Source organism: Callorhinchus milii, unplaced genomic scaffold (genome assembly GCF_018977255.1).
Source record: "Callorhinchus milii isolate IMCB2004 unplaced genomic scaffold, IMCB_Cmil_1.0 Scaffold1, whole genome shotgun sequence".
Classification (NCBI taxonomy): Eukaryota; Metazoa; Chordata; class Chondrichthyes; order Chimaeriformes; family Callorhinchidae; genus Callorhinchus; species Callorhinchus milii.
The window spans coordinates 17462684-17481631 of record NW_024704742.1 but is presented as its reverse complement, the minus strand read 5'-3'; the positions used below and the strand labels follow the sequence as shown (position 1 = coordinate 17481631).

Below are 18948 nucleotides of genomic sequence, written 5' to 3'. Positions count from 1 at the left end.
GGATTTTTTTCTTGCATTTATCTGTATTGCTTTTAATTAGGCAATTGTCAGCCCACATGCATACTCCACCATGTTCTCTTTGTAAGACCTTTGTTTCCTCCTCTAATTTCACAGACCCCCGCAATTTGCTGTTATTTGCATTTCCTCCCATGGCTCGTAATGGTAGATAGCACATGGAATATACGAGCAACACAGAGTCTGACATCTGCGGTAAAGATCCACCCACTGACTGGTTGTGTGTGGTAGCAGATAGGCACGACTCCACAGAGAAGCATTTTCAGGAGATTATTAGCCTTGGCAGTCATGCAGGTTTCCCTAGAGTATTTTACTTTGATTTAAGTGTGTGTGCGTATAGTGGATTTTCTGCTTATCACAATAAAATGTCATTGGCAGAGAATGGAACCCACTTTACCACCATGAATACTCAGTGTAAACATCATGCAATCTTAGATCAGAAACCGGATGGGCTGAATGCAGAGGAAAGCACTCTCTACTTTGCCCTTACAATAGGCCACTCTAAGACCTCAGAGAAGCAGATTCTGCTACACCAGTAACATATTTATTTCCATATATGCCTTCCCCTCATTGTGTGAGATTGACAAGTAATGCGTCTTTACACTGTGGCCTAAGTGTTAAGTGAGTTTGGGTATTTGCATTGTATGGAGGGAGGGGAAGAAAAAGGCCATTGGTCATTCTATGCTTATTATTACATTTACCAAACATGGTAATGTGTCATGAATAAATAAGCCTTGCATTTGATGGTCAACAACAACAAATTGCATAGACTCTTCACATCAGGAGGATGTCCCAGCACTTTACATGTGATTCCAAGTCCGAATTTGGGGATTGAACCCAACCTTCTAACTCGGAGGCTAGAGTCTTCCACTGAGGGAAGCTGACAAGTCTTTACTGAGCAATCAGTATTCATAGAATTATACAGCACAGGAGGCCATTCAGCCCATCGTTTCTGCGCTGGGTGTTTCCATTGATCCCTCATGTAGAATTTTGAGCACAAGCAGAGAATACAGTAACTCCAACTCATTATTGATAGTAATCTTAATCAATTCACATAGGAAATTATTTATTTATAGTTTTTTTTAGAAAAAAATAGCGTGCCCTCTTATTTTTCTCCCCTATTGGAATGTCCCTCTGCTCCTGGTCCCCAGCCTTTTCATGCTGGATTGGGCTTCCACAGTTGCTGGTAATCTGTCTGAGGTAAGCATTTTTCATGTGTGAGCTGTGGCAGTGAGCATTGGGAGGTCAGAGGTTATCATGGTTGAGCCTGAACCCTCCTCACCTACTGCTATACATGTACATCACCAATAGAGGGTGCCATAAAGGGCCAAGAAGCATGCACCATGCCTGCTTTTCCCCGCCCTAAAACTACGAAGGCCTGGCCAATTTAGCATGCACAGCCTGGCTGAGACCAGCAAACTCAATAAACTATGAAATATACGTGTCTGTGTAGTTATAAATGAATGTGACAACCAATGTGTACAGCACAAACAGCCATAGAGTGAATAACCAATTTTATTTGGGGGATTGTTGACCAGGACACCGGTAGAAACTCCTTTCACTTTTCAAGTAGTGTCATGGGATCTTCAATGTCCACCTGAACAGACAGACACAACCTCGGTTTAAAAGTCTTAACTGAAGATAATCACCTCATTGTTATTTGTAGGGTGCTGCTGGTACAAATTAGCTGTCACGTTCACCTGAAAACAATATTCACTTTGTCTCCATTTCATCTAAGTTTGTAAATTGCTTCAGGACGTATATTTTATGTGGAAGGGGTTATATAAACAGGGTGAAGGGGGGTAAATTATAAACAAATCTGTGGAAACACTATTTCAGTGAGCAAGTAGTAAATGTATGGAACATGCTCCTTAGGAAGATGGTGGAAGCAGAAAGCATCAATTTTTCAAAAGCAAATTAAATAGATCTTATACAAACTAATACCTTGGAATACAGAATATAGTTTGGGACATGACACGTGTATGCCACTGCTAGGATGGTGGAAGGCAAATTGGATGAGACTTTGGTCTTCTTTCGTCTGGCAATTCTTATGTTCTTATGTAAGTCAATGTTGTTAAATTCTGAGAAGGTAGACATTCTACTAAATGCCTGAGCTGCAGACAAACTAATCCCCATCTGTGGGATAGATGAGAGACACACAGGCAAGTTTTCTTTATAGCTATCTTCTTTAAATAAATGTGAATTATGAACAGCCTGTTTAAATGTTTTAGAGAGTCAAAAGACAAAAGAGGTGATAAAGAATTGTCTTCAATACATCTGATCCAAGACATTCAAGTCTAATTTTGATTGATCTACAGCATAATTTTTTTTAAGATGCTAGCCAGACTGAACATGTAATACCCAAAGCAGATAGCTTGCTGACTGTGTACCAGACATACAGTCAATTCACTTTACAGTGTGTTCTGTGAAGCACTTTGGGACGTCCTCCCGACGTGAAAAGCACTATATCAAATGCAAGGATTATTATTACTCGATTGCATGCCTGCTTTACAACACAAGTCCATAAGAAAAATCATTCATCCAAATATAATTCTTAGACAATCTGCAATACATTTGGTTAATAATAATATAATAATCCTTGCATTTGATATAATGCTTTTCATGTTTTCTAGCACTTTACAGAATATACTGTAAAGTGAACTGACTGTATATTTGTGGGTAAAATTCGGCAGCCAATTGCGCACAGCAGTGTCCCACAAAATGTCGTGGATTGAAGTGGAAAGCAGAACTAAAACTTATTTATAAATATCGATCAACCTCAGAGAAGAGTATGTGAATGTTAGTAAGCTAGAGTGAGGGACCGGTGCTATTGAATGCTTTCATAACATAAGTGACCAATTTTTTTTATTATTGTTTTTTTTCTTGAGGGATTATTATCAGGCATGTGGAGTAAGGAAACTTGCCCAAGGTTTGCCCTGCTAGGAATCGAACCCAGGTCTCTCGCTTGTGAGCAAGTGCCCTACCACTGAGCTACAAGACTCCTTGTTTATAAAAAAAATGTACAATCTATTCCATGGGATTTCATAATTTTATATTTTGTGCTCAATATTTCATTTCATCACCATGTGGTCTAAATATAACTATCTCAAGAATTAATCAGGTTCTTTATTGAGCACCTCAGTATTCTGCTCCCCTGAAATATCTTTAATAAGTACAGTAATACCCTCCCCCCTCACCCACCCATTCTCCAGAATGAACTAATTCAAATAAATGGGTCATAATAAGTTGCTATCAATTTTTAAAACTAAAAGAATCACACTTTATATGTTATGAAAGCATTCAATAGCACTAGTCCTTCACTCTAACTTCCTAACATTCACATACTCTTCTCTGAGGTTGATTGATACTTATAAATAAGTTTCAGTTCTGCTTTGAAGAAAAGTGATGGGAGATAAGGGGGAGAGGGGGGTGGGGTGGGGAAAGAGAGTGACAACCGAATTCCACATTGTGAATGCACACAAGGGAAAATCATGGCTGGAATGTCTTACCAATTGATGCTGCAGCTTTGCACGTCACATGGCTGTGGATAAACATCACTGGTAATACTCTTGTCTGAACTGAACGCTATAAGAGGCTTAAACTGAATTGATTCAGTCCAACATCTGTACACGTGTAACACACCAATGTGCAAATGAAATTTTTATACTGCATAATAGGTATTGTATTTCTGCTCTGCCTGTAATGCTGAGCCTAGCTTTACTTAACTGGAATCATACAGCACAGAAGGAGGTCATTCGGCCCACCGTGTCTGTGATGGCTCTTTGAAAAGAGCTATCCAATTCAATTCCAGGCTCTGCTCTCTCCCCATAGCTCTGCAAACCTGTCCTCCCAAATAATTATCTACTTCTCTCTTAAAAGTTGTTATCGAATCGGCTTCGACCATCCTTTCAGGCAATGCATTCCAGATCCGAACAACTCACTGTGTGACAAAAATCCCCTCGTTGGATCTGGATGCCGTTTGGGGCATCAGACTCCACGCCGGTGCTAGCCTTGAGCCTTGCTTGGCCTCGCTGGCGTTTGGGCCTCGCGCAGGCGGGTGGTTTGGGCCTCGCGCCAGGTGGGCGGTTTGGGCCTCGCGCCAGGCGGGCGGTCGTGTGAAATCGTCAAGTTGGTTTTCAAATGGTGTTCCACTTCCAACCCCATGATCACCAATATTCATTTGAAAGGGTGGAATAATTTGGCCTTCTAACTCTGAACAACTGGGTCAAATCTTTTACCATTAATTGGACCATGGCAGGGTGGATATTGACTAGCGCTTTTGTGTTGCTTGCTTGACCTCCTTTGGGAATCAGAGAGGAATTTCTGGAGGTCCATCATGCAATTCTTCTTTTGATAAATATGTCCTATTCTTCCCACTGCCACCCCTGTAATTAGTTTAGCTGAAAAATTCCTCCCATTTTCCCCGAAGCAGTCGACTGAGCTGCAGAATATGGCTGAGCCATCACTAACACGAAGACATTGTTTAATTCCACTTTAACCTGTTCTATCACAATTGGCATCACATGGTAAATTAGCCTCCCAATCTGTCGCTGTTGATCCTCTCCTCCTTTAGAAATCCGTCCAGATTTCTCTTCAATGATAATTTAACAGCAAGTGGAAAATAAATCTCCCATCAGTGATGGTATTTGGCCGCAGTTACCTTCCCGTTTATAACTAATGATAGCACTGAGAGCAAGTGCTGTACAAACTAATGAAAATGGCCATTAACCATCTGAAGGAACAAGTTGGTTAATATTTGAGGAGAAATCTCTCAATGCCAGACTTTTTGTCCATTCCATCCACTAAAAATTGTAAAGTTCTTCTATACACGTTGTATCCTCACGGTTGAGAAGTGGCTTTTATTATTAATAATAATGTTCCTTGCATTCGATAGGGAGCCTTTCACGTTGGGAGGATGTCTCAAAGCTCTCCACAGGATTTAAATTTTTTAAAAAAGAGGAAGCAGATGACATTACTTCCACTTATTCTTGAATACTGTATAAAGTCAAGGTCCCTGGCTTTTTAAAAAAATAATAAATTATTTAAATTAAAAATCAAAAGAAAAGGGCATTACTCAAGAAAGTATGACATAAGTGCAGTTTAACAGTGCATAACAGATTGTTACAATTCCCTCTCCCCCACCAGCCCACACCTCTCTGGGGTATACATTTAAGTACAAAACATGTAGTACAATTATTTACAATAATGGGACACCTTCCTGACACTTACACTGGCTGGGCTATAGTAGCGATTGAATAACGAGAGAACTGACCTGTTTTGATGAACAACTGCCATTTACGTGGTTAAGAATAGGAGCCATTAATCTATTGCCTGAAGCTGCAATGCCTCACAAAGGCACTCGGACAGTTTAACGTTTCCGATGAAAGTAAGTTATTTACTGAAACCCAATCTGATTTAGAGAGGTATTTATTTTTTCATTGATTCAACACCCCCACCATACTCTATTCACTGCCAATCTTCTCCATTTAATTCAGGTTGTCTTCATCTACAATAACTTTTATTTTAAGATCAAACACCAGATTAATAGGATTGCCATGGGAACCCACATAGATATCAGCTCTACATGGAGGATAGTTAAGCAATCCTACATAATAATTCTTGCATTTGATATATAGGACTTATAATGTCGAACCATCTTAGAGTGTTTCACAAGCCACTGCTGTCAAATGAAGTGACTGTAAATTTGTCGGCACAATATAAAATAAATGATAATCCTTACATTTGTACAATCCTTACAATAATACATTCTTACGTTTCACCCACAAATATACGGCCAATTCACTTTACAGCATATTCTGTGAAGAATTCTGTGCATTCTATATCAATTGCAAGGATTATTATTATTATTATTTGGTATAGCACCTTTCACAGGATATACTGTAAACACAACTAATTTAGGTACGTCAAGGTAATGCTTACCTCCTTAAAGTGAATGATCAAGTTATCTGGAGTACTGTTGGCTAAGGCACTGGAGAAAATTCCCCTCTCTTTTCAAATACCTGTAGTTCTTTACTTGAGATCTTTAACATCCACCTAAACAGGCTCATGGAGCCCAGTGTGGGAAAGGATACAGAGTGTGGAGTTCGGGATGGTGGGAACCTGTGTAGGGTTGAAAGCCAGCGAGCAGGGCAATGGAAATATTGAATCTGTAGGTGACAAAGGTATTGATAAGGGTTTCCACTGCATTAGAGTGAAGTGGTGTCATAGGAGGGTGATGTTGCAGAAATGGAGAATAATGGACTCAGTCAAAGTCTGGTCATAGTTGAGGATCGAACAAAATAAAGAAGTTCCATACAGGTTCGGTGAGCTACCAAAGAGGTTAGTATGGTCAACAACTGAGATGAAGAGGCGATGGCAAGATCTGAGCATGATAGCCTCAATTTTGTTAACGTAGAGTAGGAGAAAATTTAGGTTTGGCCAGGACTTGATCCCTGAACAGCAGAACAGAACAGCAGTGGTCCTGAAATTGAAGGTGGAGGCAAAAAGGTAGAGTAGATATTTTTCACAGAAATAAATGGAAGCGGACTCCATGCCTGCAAATGATGTCACCAAGAGTGAACCTACAGATGATGAAAAGGAGAGGACCAAGGATAGAGCCCTGAGGAACACCACAGAAGCAGGAGGATAAGCCATTAGAAGAGACTAAGTAAATACACTGGGGAAGATAGCAGTGAAACCAGGAAATTGCAGAGCCACAGAGAAACAGTTACATTACAGAAGTAGGCTATTTGGCCCATTGTGTCATGATATATCAGGAAGGAGAAATGATGGAGGAGAATGGCGTTGTCAATAGTATTGAAAGTGGCAAAGAGATCGTAGAAGATAAGGATGCACAGAGAGCCCTGATACAGACAGAAAGCATGTTGTTTGTGACTATCTCGGGAGTCCACTTCAGTAGTATGGAAGTCAGAAGCCAGATTGCAGGGACTCACAGGAAAGTTGTATGTTTTTGATGTTGATTTACTTACTGTGAATTTTCTTTATTCTGTATTTCCAATGTTCAAAATTCTTTTAGTTCTGCCAATTCAGAGGAATTTTATTTTTTGAAGTGAAATCAAGATTTTCAAACAGGGCTGGCACACATTCTACAGCTTTGTTACTTGCTGAAAGTGGCAGAGCAAAATGGAAGTCATTGCCTATCTTTGAACATCATCCATCTGTCATGCATAAATAAAATTCCCAGATAAATCAACATTTCTGGAGGAATTTTTCCTAAATGACAACTTCAATTAAAAGTATAAAACTGAAAACTTCAATGATACTCATGCCCAAGTCCCAGTGTGAGAGCATATAAAATAAATAATAATACTTACATTTGGTATAGCACCTTATACTGTAAAGTGCAGCGACTGTGTGTTTTGTAAGTGAATGCAGCAGCCAATTTACACGCAGCAATATCCCACAACAGCCATAAAGTGAATAACTAATTTTATTTGGGGGATTGTTGACCAGAACACCAGGAGAAACTCCCTTCTCTTTTCAAACAGTGCCATAGAATCTTTAACATCCACCTGAACAGATGGGACCTTGTTTTCACATCTCATGTGAAGGACAGCACCTCCAACTCTGCATAGGAATGTCAGAATAAATATACAGTCAATTCACTTTACAGTATATTCTGTGAAGCGCTTTGGGACGTCTAGAAGACGTGAAAAGCGCTATATCAAATGCATGGGTTCAATATCCCGACATGGGACTGACTCAGAGGTGAGAGGTCAACTAGCTGAGGCAGGCTAACAACACACATTGCTCCACAGTGACATACAAATGAGCTAGCTAAATAGCATTGTATTTGGTCAGCTTATACGACCCTCCTTACCTGTTCAGGATCTGGCTGGCAGGGTTAAGAAGAACTTGTCGACAACAACAATTTGTACTTTTATAGTGGCTTTCATGTAATCAAACGTCTTAAAGTGCTTAACATAAATTGAGTAGGAACCTGAGCAGGGTTGTAGGAGGGCGATGATGTAGTGAAAGGGATAGGGTTTTTAGTAAGGTTTTGGAAGTGATCAGGGGGAATGAAAGGTGGAGGATTTCGGATGAGAGTTCAAGAGTGTAGTTAATGTGGCTGAAGGATCACCCACCAGTCGTGGGCAGAGAATCTGCAGGACTTCAAGCAAGCTAATTCAGTCTTAAAAAGTGACCCCAGTGCTAGGCAAACTCAGCACCTTCTAATCCAATGCCTGGAGCTCAATTGACAGAGCAAGGCAAGATGCCAGTGACAGGATGTGGGGTTTTGTTCCATGAATCACTATATATTCTAAAATAGACAATGGACAAAATTTTAGCAACTTCAAACAGGAGTCCTTAACTAAGGAATCTGAGTGGAAACACCTTCCTGTATCAGAACCTACATCACTTTGACACACAGCTTTTCTTATCATCCTGAGGTTTGATATCCAATGTTGGCTAGATCGGAGTTTCAGCTGAGTCAAGACACAAATCTGTCATAACATACACACACAGATACACCAACAACAACAAAATTACATTTGTGTAACAAGACATTTTAAACTGATATAGTTAACAATGACTGATGGTGGTATTATTTGCTCAATAGCCTTTATGGCAGAGGCCAGTTGTATGGCTGGACCAGAAAAATATTGCTTAACATGAAAAAACTTGTTACTTACATAACTAAGGTTATCAGGTTGAAAAAAAATATTTTATCCAAAGATTATTTTTGTAACCAATAACAACAGACAATTAAAATACAGAAGCATGGATTTACATAGTTCTCCAATCAGTTCCATGGAATCCCTGATGAGATTATTGATCAAAACTGGAGCATTTTCTATTGCTTTTTTCTGTCATCACAATGGTGCTTGTAGATGTCACAAATGTTATATTAGTGAAAAGCTTCCCATCAGTGCTGCCAGTATTGCGCAATTCAATACTTCTGTGACGCAGAAGTCTTAAAACTGCACGATATTGGTTTTTTTATGAACAGCTAAAAACCCCTACAGCTAACCTATAATGCCTTTGTTCCAGTCATTCAATTAATAATTTACTCCACCCTCACTTACACCAATAGCACTACCTTGATGTTATTCATATGAGCACACACAAAAAAACAAAACAGATGTTCACCTTAGCTCTTTTCATCGCTGTCCATGTTATTCCTCCTCCATAAAATGAAAACTATGTCTATTCCAACTGACACTATTTATGTACAAGTTAGCTTTTGGGGCAATTGAGGCACAATTTTCTGAGATTTTCATTAATCTTCTGCATCTTAGGCAGTCTAGGTACTGTAAATTGGAATCCAATTTGTAGTATTTCTTCATATGTTTCCTCAATAATTAAAATTCCTGTTGACCAACAGGAACTTCGCTCTAGATATAGATCACGTGGTGTTAGATCATGTGCCATAATCCGGTTACTGGAAGGATTCCCAATTTGAGCAACCTAGATTCCTTATTAAGGATTGTTTTAAAAAAGGAAATCTATCATTAAGAACCCAAATATGTGATAGATCAATTTTGGATCTGACACATATTTGGGTTCCAATTTCTTTAATGCCAGACAGGGTCCAACTTGGGACACACTAACCAATGGTATAATGAAACTGATAGATACATAGGGTTAACTTTTCACCTTTCAAATACTGTACAAATTCTCACATGCAAGGAGTTACTCTTACAATTATTCTTTCATGCCTAAACTGACCATTACATGCAAAGGAGCTTTATTAATGGGCACTAGAATCCTTACATTTGATTTAATATAGCACTATTCACATTGGCACTACATTTTAAAGACCTTCACAAAATTAGTGACTGTGTATTTTGTAGGTATTTTATTTCAAGGACTGTTAGCAGGACACCAGGAGACACTCTAACATCACCTGCACAGGCAGACCAGACCTTGGTTTAGCTTCTCATCTGAAGGACAGTCAAGAATGCGAGTTCAAAGTCCCAACATGGAACCCACAACCATCCAAGTTAGACACAAGAGTGCTACCAGGCTGAGCCAGGCTAACACCCCAGCAGCGCTGTAATGTAGAATTATTGTGATTTTCCCTCCATCTTCCCTCCCTCGCATCTGTATGTGAGAGGAATATTTAGATGGTGTACTTTTTTTTCCAAAATTATTGTGAAATTATTTTTTTTAAAAGTGAAGCTTTTAATTATTTGGGTGTAACGAGTTAAATATAGGGCATTAATACTTGTCATTTTCATTTATTGAACAGGTTCTCAGAAGAGATTAGCTTTAGCTCTAGCTCATATTGTTAATTCTGTACAAGGACTTTAATATACCTGTGATACTCTTTATAATGGACCCAGGAGAGGTGCAGTGGTACTTGAATGATAAATAATAATACTTGCATTTGATATTTGTGAGACACTACTATGCGCAATTGGCTGTCGCGTTTTGCCCACAAAGTATACAGTCATTTCGCTTTACAGTATATTCTGTGAATCGCTTTGAGGCTTCTTGAAGACGTAATAAGGCTCTATATCAAATGCAAGGATTATTTTGTTATAAAGCAATAATAAGAATTGAATGCTTCTACACTACAAACTGATGGTGTATCCAGTAGAATAGACACCTCAATACCAAGGTAAGGTTGCAGCTTCACAAGGAATTACATTGCACTGTATATCCCCTAAGGGTATGTAAGCTACATCCTGTAAAGTTTGTCTGGCAGCTGGTACTAAATTTATTATATGAAGGAGAAGCCCTTTGTATTCTATAAGAACTTTTTTTTGACAAAAGGAGGGGATTAAATATCATTCTGTTGGCATGGTTTTAAAACAGGATCATTTTTATTATTACTCACAGCACTCCTATTACTGTATATACATGTATTACTTCATCTCCATTATTCTGTGTAAAAACCTGAAATTTGAACTAATCTGACTTCTAAAATCTTTTGGGCTGAAATTTAAGATCATGTAAAATTGTACAGAATTCTTAAATTCAGACTTCATTTGCAAGTTGAATTTCTAGAATTTTAAGCCTCATATCCATCCATCAATTCTTCCCAAAATTTCACTTCCATAACTTTGAACATATGGTGGAGTCTGATGTAATGTGTTGGTTGGGTTCTATAAAATTCCACCATGAGTTATAACAAAGCCTTTTTGTGTTTGGTCAGCCAAAGACCAATGATGTGCAGAAAACCATCCTGATGCTTACAGATTCAAGGCTGAGACTGATAGATTTTTAAAAAACAGAGGGATTAAGGGATATGGGGATAGGGCAGGTAATTATAGTTAGGTCTGAAGATCAGCTATGATCTTATCGAATGGAGGGGCAGGCTCGAGGGACCGAATGGCCTACTCCTGCTCCTAATTCTTATGTTCTTATGATATCCAAACCAGACTAAGACTTCCATATATACAAAACTTAGAAATCGGAGTAGGCCATTCAGCCCCTCAAGCCTGTTTCACCATTCTCTAAGATCATGGCTGATTTGTAACTCAAGTCCAATAACCAACCCACCCTTGCCCGATATGGAAATCCCTGTGTCTGAAAAGAATGCACTCTCTTCCCAGAGGGACACACCCTGCTTAATCTAATTCTGGAGATCAAAATGCACAGGCTGGCAGAAGCCAATGTTTCGGGAACTCAGAGTATGCATTGTGGTATTGTTGGAGTTTAAACAGCTAGAATGACATAACTGGATTATTATGTGGATGGTTGTGAGCCTCCTGAGGAGCAGCAAGAAACAATAGCCGTTTTCACTGTGCATGCAACAGGCTAGCTCGCTCTGTGTGTGTGACTGGTTCCCATGCTAAAGAAAAATGGCTGATTTATGGGTCATCAAGTCATCATCATGCACAAAATAGGAAGTGACATCACAGCAACCTGGTGATCCAATATTTGGGTCAGCCCGGCTGCACACAGGGGTCCACAGTAAAGCTGTTTTATTATAACCAAACTCACATTATAAAGAAGTGTTAAAATAGGGCTACACGTGTCAAATTAGCAATATGATGTGCAGTGCAAACAAAATCATATACAGTACCACTTTGTGACTCCCCTTCCTCCAGCCCCCTCCATGTGAAATACACTAAATAAATGTGCATTGTATTATACCATGGAGAATACACCACAGTGAGGAGGAAGAGTGAACCACTTGTGGTAAACAAAGTGCCACCCCAACCCCACTGAGTCTGCACCGAGAGTACTGCACACAGTTCTGCTTGTCGCAATATAAGGAGGCTGCCCAGACAGTAGAGGCAGTTAAGAAGAGAGCAACAAGGATGATCCCCAGCATGAGAGGAATGAACTATGAGCAATGATTAGACAAGTTAGGGCTCGTCAGTCTTGAGAGGAGATGTTTCAAAAGATGACCTTATAGACCTTATAAAATTTTAAATGGAATTGAAAATGTAAGCCCCAAATTAAATTGGTTAGTTTTCAATATTCGCAAGTCAGAGTGCCGATTAACGCATCAAATGCTGTTTGTGAAATTCACTAATTAGATCCCATTGTGACTATATCATGCAATTTAAGCAGATTCTGACAATCTCCTGAGTTCCATCAACACCAAATAAAATTACCGATAAGCAGGACCGCAGCAAATCATTCACAATACATGTTTCTTAGACGGGGTCTAACGAAAAAATGGTAATTTCAAACAAGATTTCTCAATAAGGGTTCCCAAGTCACAAATTGGGATTGTTTCCAGTAGCCAAAGCACGTCTGTAACTCAGACCTGCAGAAACCGCTGTGACTCGATCTACTTTCAGAACAAAGTTTTATGGACTGCGTTGCAGTTCGGAGTCATAATTAAGAAATCCCTGGGCTGAAATTCTGGTCAGCTTTAGTTTTAGCACCTTTGGGAATGAGGAAATCCCACCAACATCTCCAAAGCCACTACAGGTAACAGTGATCACAAATGCGGCTATATTTCAATTGATACATATTAGAACTCTTTATTATGTCAAGTTAGTTTGAAAATAGGTCTAAGTTGTACGCTTATCCAGTACTTATTAAATCTATAACTCCTTAGAGCATATATGGTGGCTGACTAAAACATACTTACACAGTAGAATATTGTGAAAAATGTTAAGTAATGTTTATAGCCATCACTGTTGTATAGGAATTTCAGCTACAATAGAACAGATGCTAAGGTCACAAATACAGGCCAGCTCTATGTAATTGTCAATTTCAGTGAGGCTTGAAAGGGCTCTATATAGTATCAAGCGGCTTCTGGATTGTTTTTCTTTGACTGTGTGTACAATTTTTGAAGAAGTTCCATATTAGTGAATGGTAACTTGCAAATATACCTCGGTGTAAATGAGATTGATGCACATGAAGCATATTTAAAATGAAGTATAATGTTAAAATACTGAACTGAAGAAGAAGTCACAAAGTGATGGGGGAGGGATTGAAGCAATGCCTGTACATGTGATGTTGGTCATTCAGTACAAGATAAACAGCATACATCTAACATGTATCAAGAGAATGGCGCTCAATGGGAAGTGATTGTGGAGCTGTGGCCATTACAATTACAATAGAAAAAAGGAAAAGGCAGAACGAGTGACAGGAATGTGCACATATACATGATGTAAGTCAGTGTATAAGAAACATCCTTTGTTCGACAGTGGTATGTATCTCTGTCTCATTTTTAATTTAAAGGAGCTTAAATTATTAAAATTACAGAGAAACAGATTTGCCTCACTTCAGACTGTCACAAGTTCAGTCTTTATTAATCAAATGTGCATTAGTTGTTGTTGCATTGGACTTTGATCAGATGTGATCAGATTTGCTGTGACCAACAATGCCTTTATAATGTTAGTCATCAACCTCAGTAAACTCAACATCAGAGAGAAGCTTTTTTTTAAAAAAACGACTACATTGCTTAAGCTCCAGCTCTGGTCACCACTGGAGCCTGGGCAACGGACCCTATAGGTTACAATCCAACAATACTTCACTCGCATGCCCGAGCTCCGGGCAGGAAGACGGTGGGAATGCTCTCACAAGCCAAAGCCCTTCTGGGTAAGATGGTCCTAGCTGGACAAAAGGTGGGAAAGCTTGCTCTTAATGTCAAGCTCCAGAGGGAGCATATAGATGAGGAAAAGGAGGGGGCCAAGAACGGTTAGACTCCAACATACCCCAACACACACTCTGGGGATCTTGCCAACTAGTGCCTAATATTTTCTGGAATTAGGTAAGTAGGATGCATCCCTCCAGGGAGAGAGTGTGTATTACATTACATTCCTATAAACATCTCTGGAATCTGCATGCAGAGATGGGATGCATGGAACTCTGTTTAATTTGGATACTCATAAGCACGATGATGGGTTTTCGCGTGTGTCAGATACCTGGCTGACCAAAAAAAAAGAGGGTATTATCAGTCTGGGCTGTGTAACCACCCCCATCACAGTGGTCCAGCCTCACACATGAAGAATGGTCAATTAGGCAAAATAGCTGAGAGCTGCCGGCAACTGTGACCCAGCATGAGTCACTACCTTCAAGGCGGAGGGAGGAAAACACATGCTGTATGGAGGACTCTCATTTTATTTTATTGGATTGCTGTCCTTTACTACACTGTGTCAACACTGGCTATAGCTCTTTCACGTTATGATCAATTGCAGTACTTCACAGACCAGTAAATCCTATCAAATGCTTTAGGAATTATTATTATTTGGGATTTTCTATTGCATTATTTTGCAGGTTTAACTTCCTGCAAAAATCCATTAGCAAAATTGAATCGACAATAATTCAGGACTCCACACAACCCCTCAGATTAGAGTTACCAAGATTTATATTTAACGTCCCCGAGTGCATAATCTGCTCAGTGATGTTTTAATAATCAGCATCCAGAGTATTGCAGTACTTTGCTGTTGGACAGCCTTGCCTGGTCAATATTTTACAACCTTCCTTCCTTCCCTCCCTCCCGACCAGTTAAATTTCAGTCTGTATTTCATAGCCATGTGTTCCCATTTCACACAGGAACCTCTGGTAGCTTGAACAGTTTGAATGAGAGGAGGTTAGACTTATTTAACATGAGCCATGGTGAGCCATTGCTCCCAAGACAAAACTTTTTGCTTGGAGAATGTACAGTCCATTTCATTTTAACAGTATATTCTGTGAGGAGTTTTGAGACGGCTCGAAGGTGTGATAAGGCGCAATATCAAATGCAAGGATTATTATTATTCTAATAATATTATAATGAGTTATCAAACTGTATCTTCCCCTCGCCACACTGTTACACCCCAGCGTGACACACACAGACTCCGGGGGGGCAGTGAGAGCAGACACCAAGCAGAGAGAGAGAGAGTGTGTGAGTGAGTGAGTGAGCCCAGGACAGCCAGTGCTGTGCTTGTGCTGCCAGTGATCTGCGCACACAGCGGATAATCCCAGCTTTAACACTCTCACTCACACACACACTCTCACTCTCACTCACACACACTCGCTCACTCTCACTCACACACACTCTCTCACTCTCACCCACTCACACACTCACTCACTCACACACACAGACTCACTCTCACACACTCACACACACTGACACACACTCACACACACTGACACACACTCACTGACACACACACACTGACACACACACACACACTCACTCACTGACACTCACACACACTGACACACACACTCACACTGACACACACACTCACACTGACACACTCTCACACACTCACACACACTGTCACACACACTGACACACACTCACTGACACACACACTCACTGACACACACACACAGACTTACTCTCACACACTGACACACACACTCACTCACAGACACAGACTTACTCTCACACACACTCACACACACACTCACTCAGACACAGACTCACTCTCACACACACACTGACACACACACACACACTCACTCACACAGACACAGACTTACTCTCACACACACACTGACACACACACACTCACTCACACAGACACAGACTTACTCTCACACACACACTGACACACACACACTCACTCACACAGACACAGACTTACTCTCACACTCACACACGTGTGTAGCTCAGATCCCGCGAAGTTCGTGCAACAGCGAAGTGGCGTAACCCGAAAGGGTTAAGATGCGCAAACTTGACATGTGGCGCCCGAACTTCCGTGTGCAAAAGGGGCGCGTTTCAGCTTCAGTGTTCCCCCTCACAAACAGCTCTGTGCTCCCCATTCACTTTCGTTTTTGGGGGCGGGAAAGAGAGGAGGAAGAAGGGGGATAACAAAGTTAAGTTACTTTCTACTGTACTGTTTTCGCACCATTTAGTGAGAGATGTTCAGAGAGTCTGTGACCCTCTCAGCAGAGCCCCAAGTGACTGCCTGTGAGCCCCCACACCCCACAAACACCCCCCACACACCCCCACACACACCCCCCCCACCCCACCCCCACACACACACACACCCCACACACCCCTCCCACCCCACCCCACACACACACACCCCCACACCCACCCCCACACACACCCCCACACACACACACACACCCCCCACCCCACCCCCCCCCACACACACACCCCCACACACACACACACACCCCCCCCCCACACACACACACACACACACCCACACACACACCCCCCAACACACACCCACCCCCCACCCCACCCCCCCCCACACACACCCCCACACACACCCCCCCCACACCCCCACACACACCACCCCCACACACACCACCCCCCCCACACACACCCCCCACACACCCCCACACACACACACACACCCCACATACACACACCCACACACACACACCGCACACACCCCCACTCCCCCCCCCACACCCCCCACACACACACCCCGACACACACACACCCCACACCCCACACACACACACCCTCCCCCCCCCCCCCCCGGGCCGCGTGTCCTGTGGCTTTCCCCCCCACTCACACAGTCACACACAGTCACACACACGGTCAGTGTTTCCAGGTTCAGGTTCTCCTTCAAAGTTACAATGTTGTCCAAATCAGACAAACCCCCGCGAGCGATCCCGTGTGTGAAGCCCCGACCCCGAGGCTGTGGGGAAGGCGCCGCTGCACTGTGTTACCACTGTTACCATAATCATCAGAGCCACTGTACAGCTCTGTGCATATAAACTCCAGTCACACACACACACATATATATATATATACACACAGAGGGAGAGAGAGGGAGAGAGAGCTGCCGGTGTCTGACTTACGCTGCTGTTCTCTCCTGTCCAATGCACCATCGCCTGGTTGTGGGAAGCGTCCCCCCGTAGGATGAAGGAGGTGCTGAGCAGAGTCGGCTCTCGGCTGCCGGAGGGCGGCAGAGATCTCCTCCCGAGCCGAGCCGCCTCCCCCCCGAGCCCCAGCCCCAGCCCCAGCCCCAGCCCCGAGCCACCGCCAGCCTCCCCACCCCCCAGCCCCAGCCCCAGCCCGGTCCTGCCCAGCCTCCCGGGGCTGGCGCCGGGCTCGGCGAGAAGGGAGATGCCGCCAAGAGCCGAGGGGAGGAGGGAGAGCCATAGGAAGAAGCTGGTGGTGGAGGTGGAGGAGGAGGAGGAGGGAAGCCACAGGTATCTGCTGGAGTGGGAGCTCCGGTGCCGGGCACTGGCCATGGCCGGTGGCTGCAGGAGCAGTGACTCGGTCACACCGCCGCCGCCCGGGAGCCCAGGACTCAGAGATCAAGACGTGTGTGGCTTCGGATCGAGAGACTGAGACAGAGAGAGAGAGGGAGAGGGAGAGGGAGAGGAGAGGGAGAGGGGGTGGAACAGCAGCTCTCACTTAATGCTCACACGGGGGCTTTTTTTTTCTGGGCTTTGCTCATTCAATCACTCAGACTCGGACAGGCAGACGGGCAGAGAGCACCATCTGCTGGAGATGAGAGCCCCCAACCAACCAACCAACTAACCAACCAACCAACCAACCAACCAGTCTGTCTGTCTGTCTGTCTGTCTGTCTCTCTTCGCCGGTGCTCACTGATGGGCTCTGTGTGCAAACTCTGCGGATCCCCATCTGGTGTCGTCAAGTTCGAGGTCGCTTTCAAATCGGTCCCTGTTGTGTGTGGGACCAGAGAGAGAGTTTCACTGCTGCGTTACAGAGGCACCTGTTCAATGGGCGAAATAGTCTCAGAGCCCTCCTCCCCCCCTCCTCCTCCTCCTCCTCCCCTCCCGCTGCCGCTGCTGTACGTTTCGCTGCCACCTTTTGACAGTAAAAGTTTTAAGATAAAGCAATGGTGGAGGGGTTGGCAGGGCACCACCTCGTGTTAGGGTTAGGGAATCGATGCAGGTTTAGCATTCAGTATATATATGTGAAAAAAAACCCACCCCTGACCCCTCCAACCTCACAACTTACCATCCCCTTTCCCACCTGCCCTTCCTTGCCAAAGCTTCGGAACCGGTTGTCACTGATCAGCTTTCCTTGAACCTCCTCTCCGCCCACTGGCTTCTTGAGCGCCTCCAGTCTGGTTTCCTCGCTGCCCATAGCACGGAAACGGTGCTTGTCAAGGTCATAGACAATGTCCTCTCGCTCTCTCTCTGTGACCAGGGTTCCCTCTGCTCTCCTGGTGGTCCTGGACCTCTCCGCTGTGTTCGACATAGTCGAGCACGCCAACCTCATCCACTACCTCTCCATCCATTTAGTGGGACTGCACTAGAATAGTTTGAGTCCTACCTAACAAACTGCCTTCACTTTGTCTCTTCAAACACCAGGGCTGAATTCTTGGCCCCTTCCTCTTCCTCATCTATATGCTCCCTCTGGGCAATGTCATCCTCAGACACGGGGTAAACTTCGACATGTTTGCAGATGGCACACAAATCTATTTTGCCTCCTCCAGTATCGATTCCAAGTCCGCCAATGTTCTGTCAGCTTGTCTGGTGGACATCAGGGCGACAACTTCTTACAAATAAATGTTGACTAGACGGAAGCCATGCTGCTTGGTTCCCATCAATGTCTTCTATCCTGCAGTTCTGACCTCCCCGGCCTATCTATCAGACTCACTGAACAGTGCATATCCTCGGTGTCAG

General features: G+C 42.8%; 1 protein-coding gene across 1 annotated transcript in view; it reads right to left on the bottom strand.

The window, feature by feature from the left end:
- sorcs2 (sortilin-related VPS10 domain containing receptor 2) overlaps positions 1-18520 on the bottom strand; it is a 312610-nt gene extending 294090 nt beyond the window's left edge. Inside the window, exons 1-2 of the mRNA XM_042339423.1 lie at positions 18278-18520; positions 17146-17550 (exon numbers count right to left, since the gene is read on the bottom strand). Of these exons, the coding sequence (XP_042195357.1) occupies positions 17146-17550; positions 18278-18520 (648 nt within the window). The remainder of the gene's footprint in view (positions 1-17145; positions 17551-18277) is intronic.
- Positions 18521-18948: the final 428 nt, after the last annotated feature.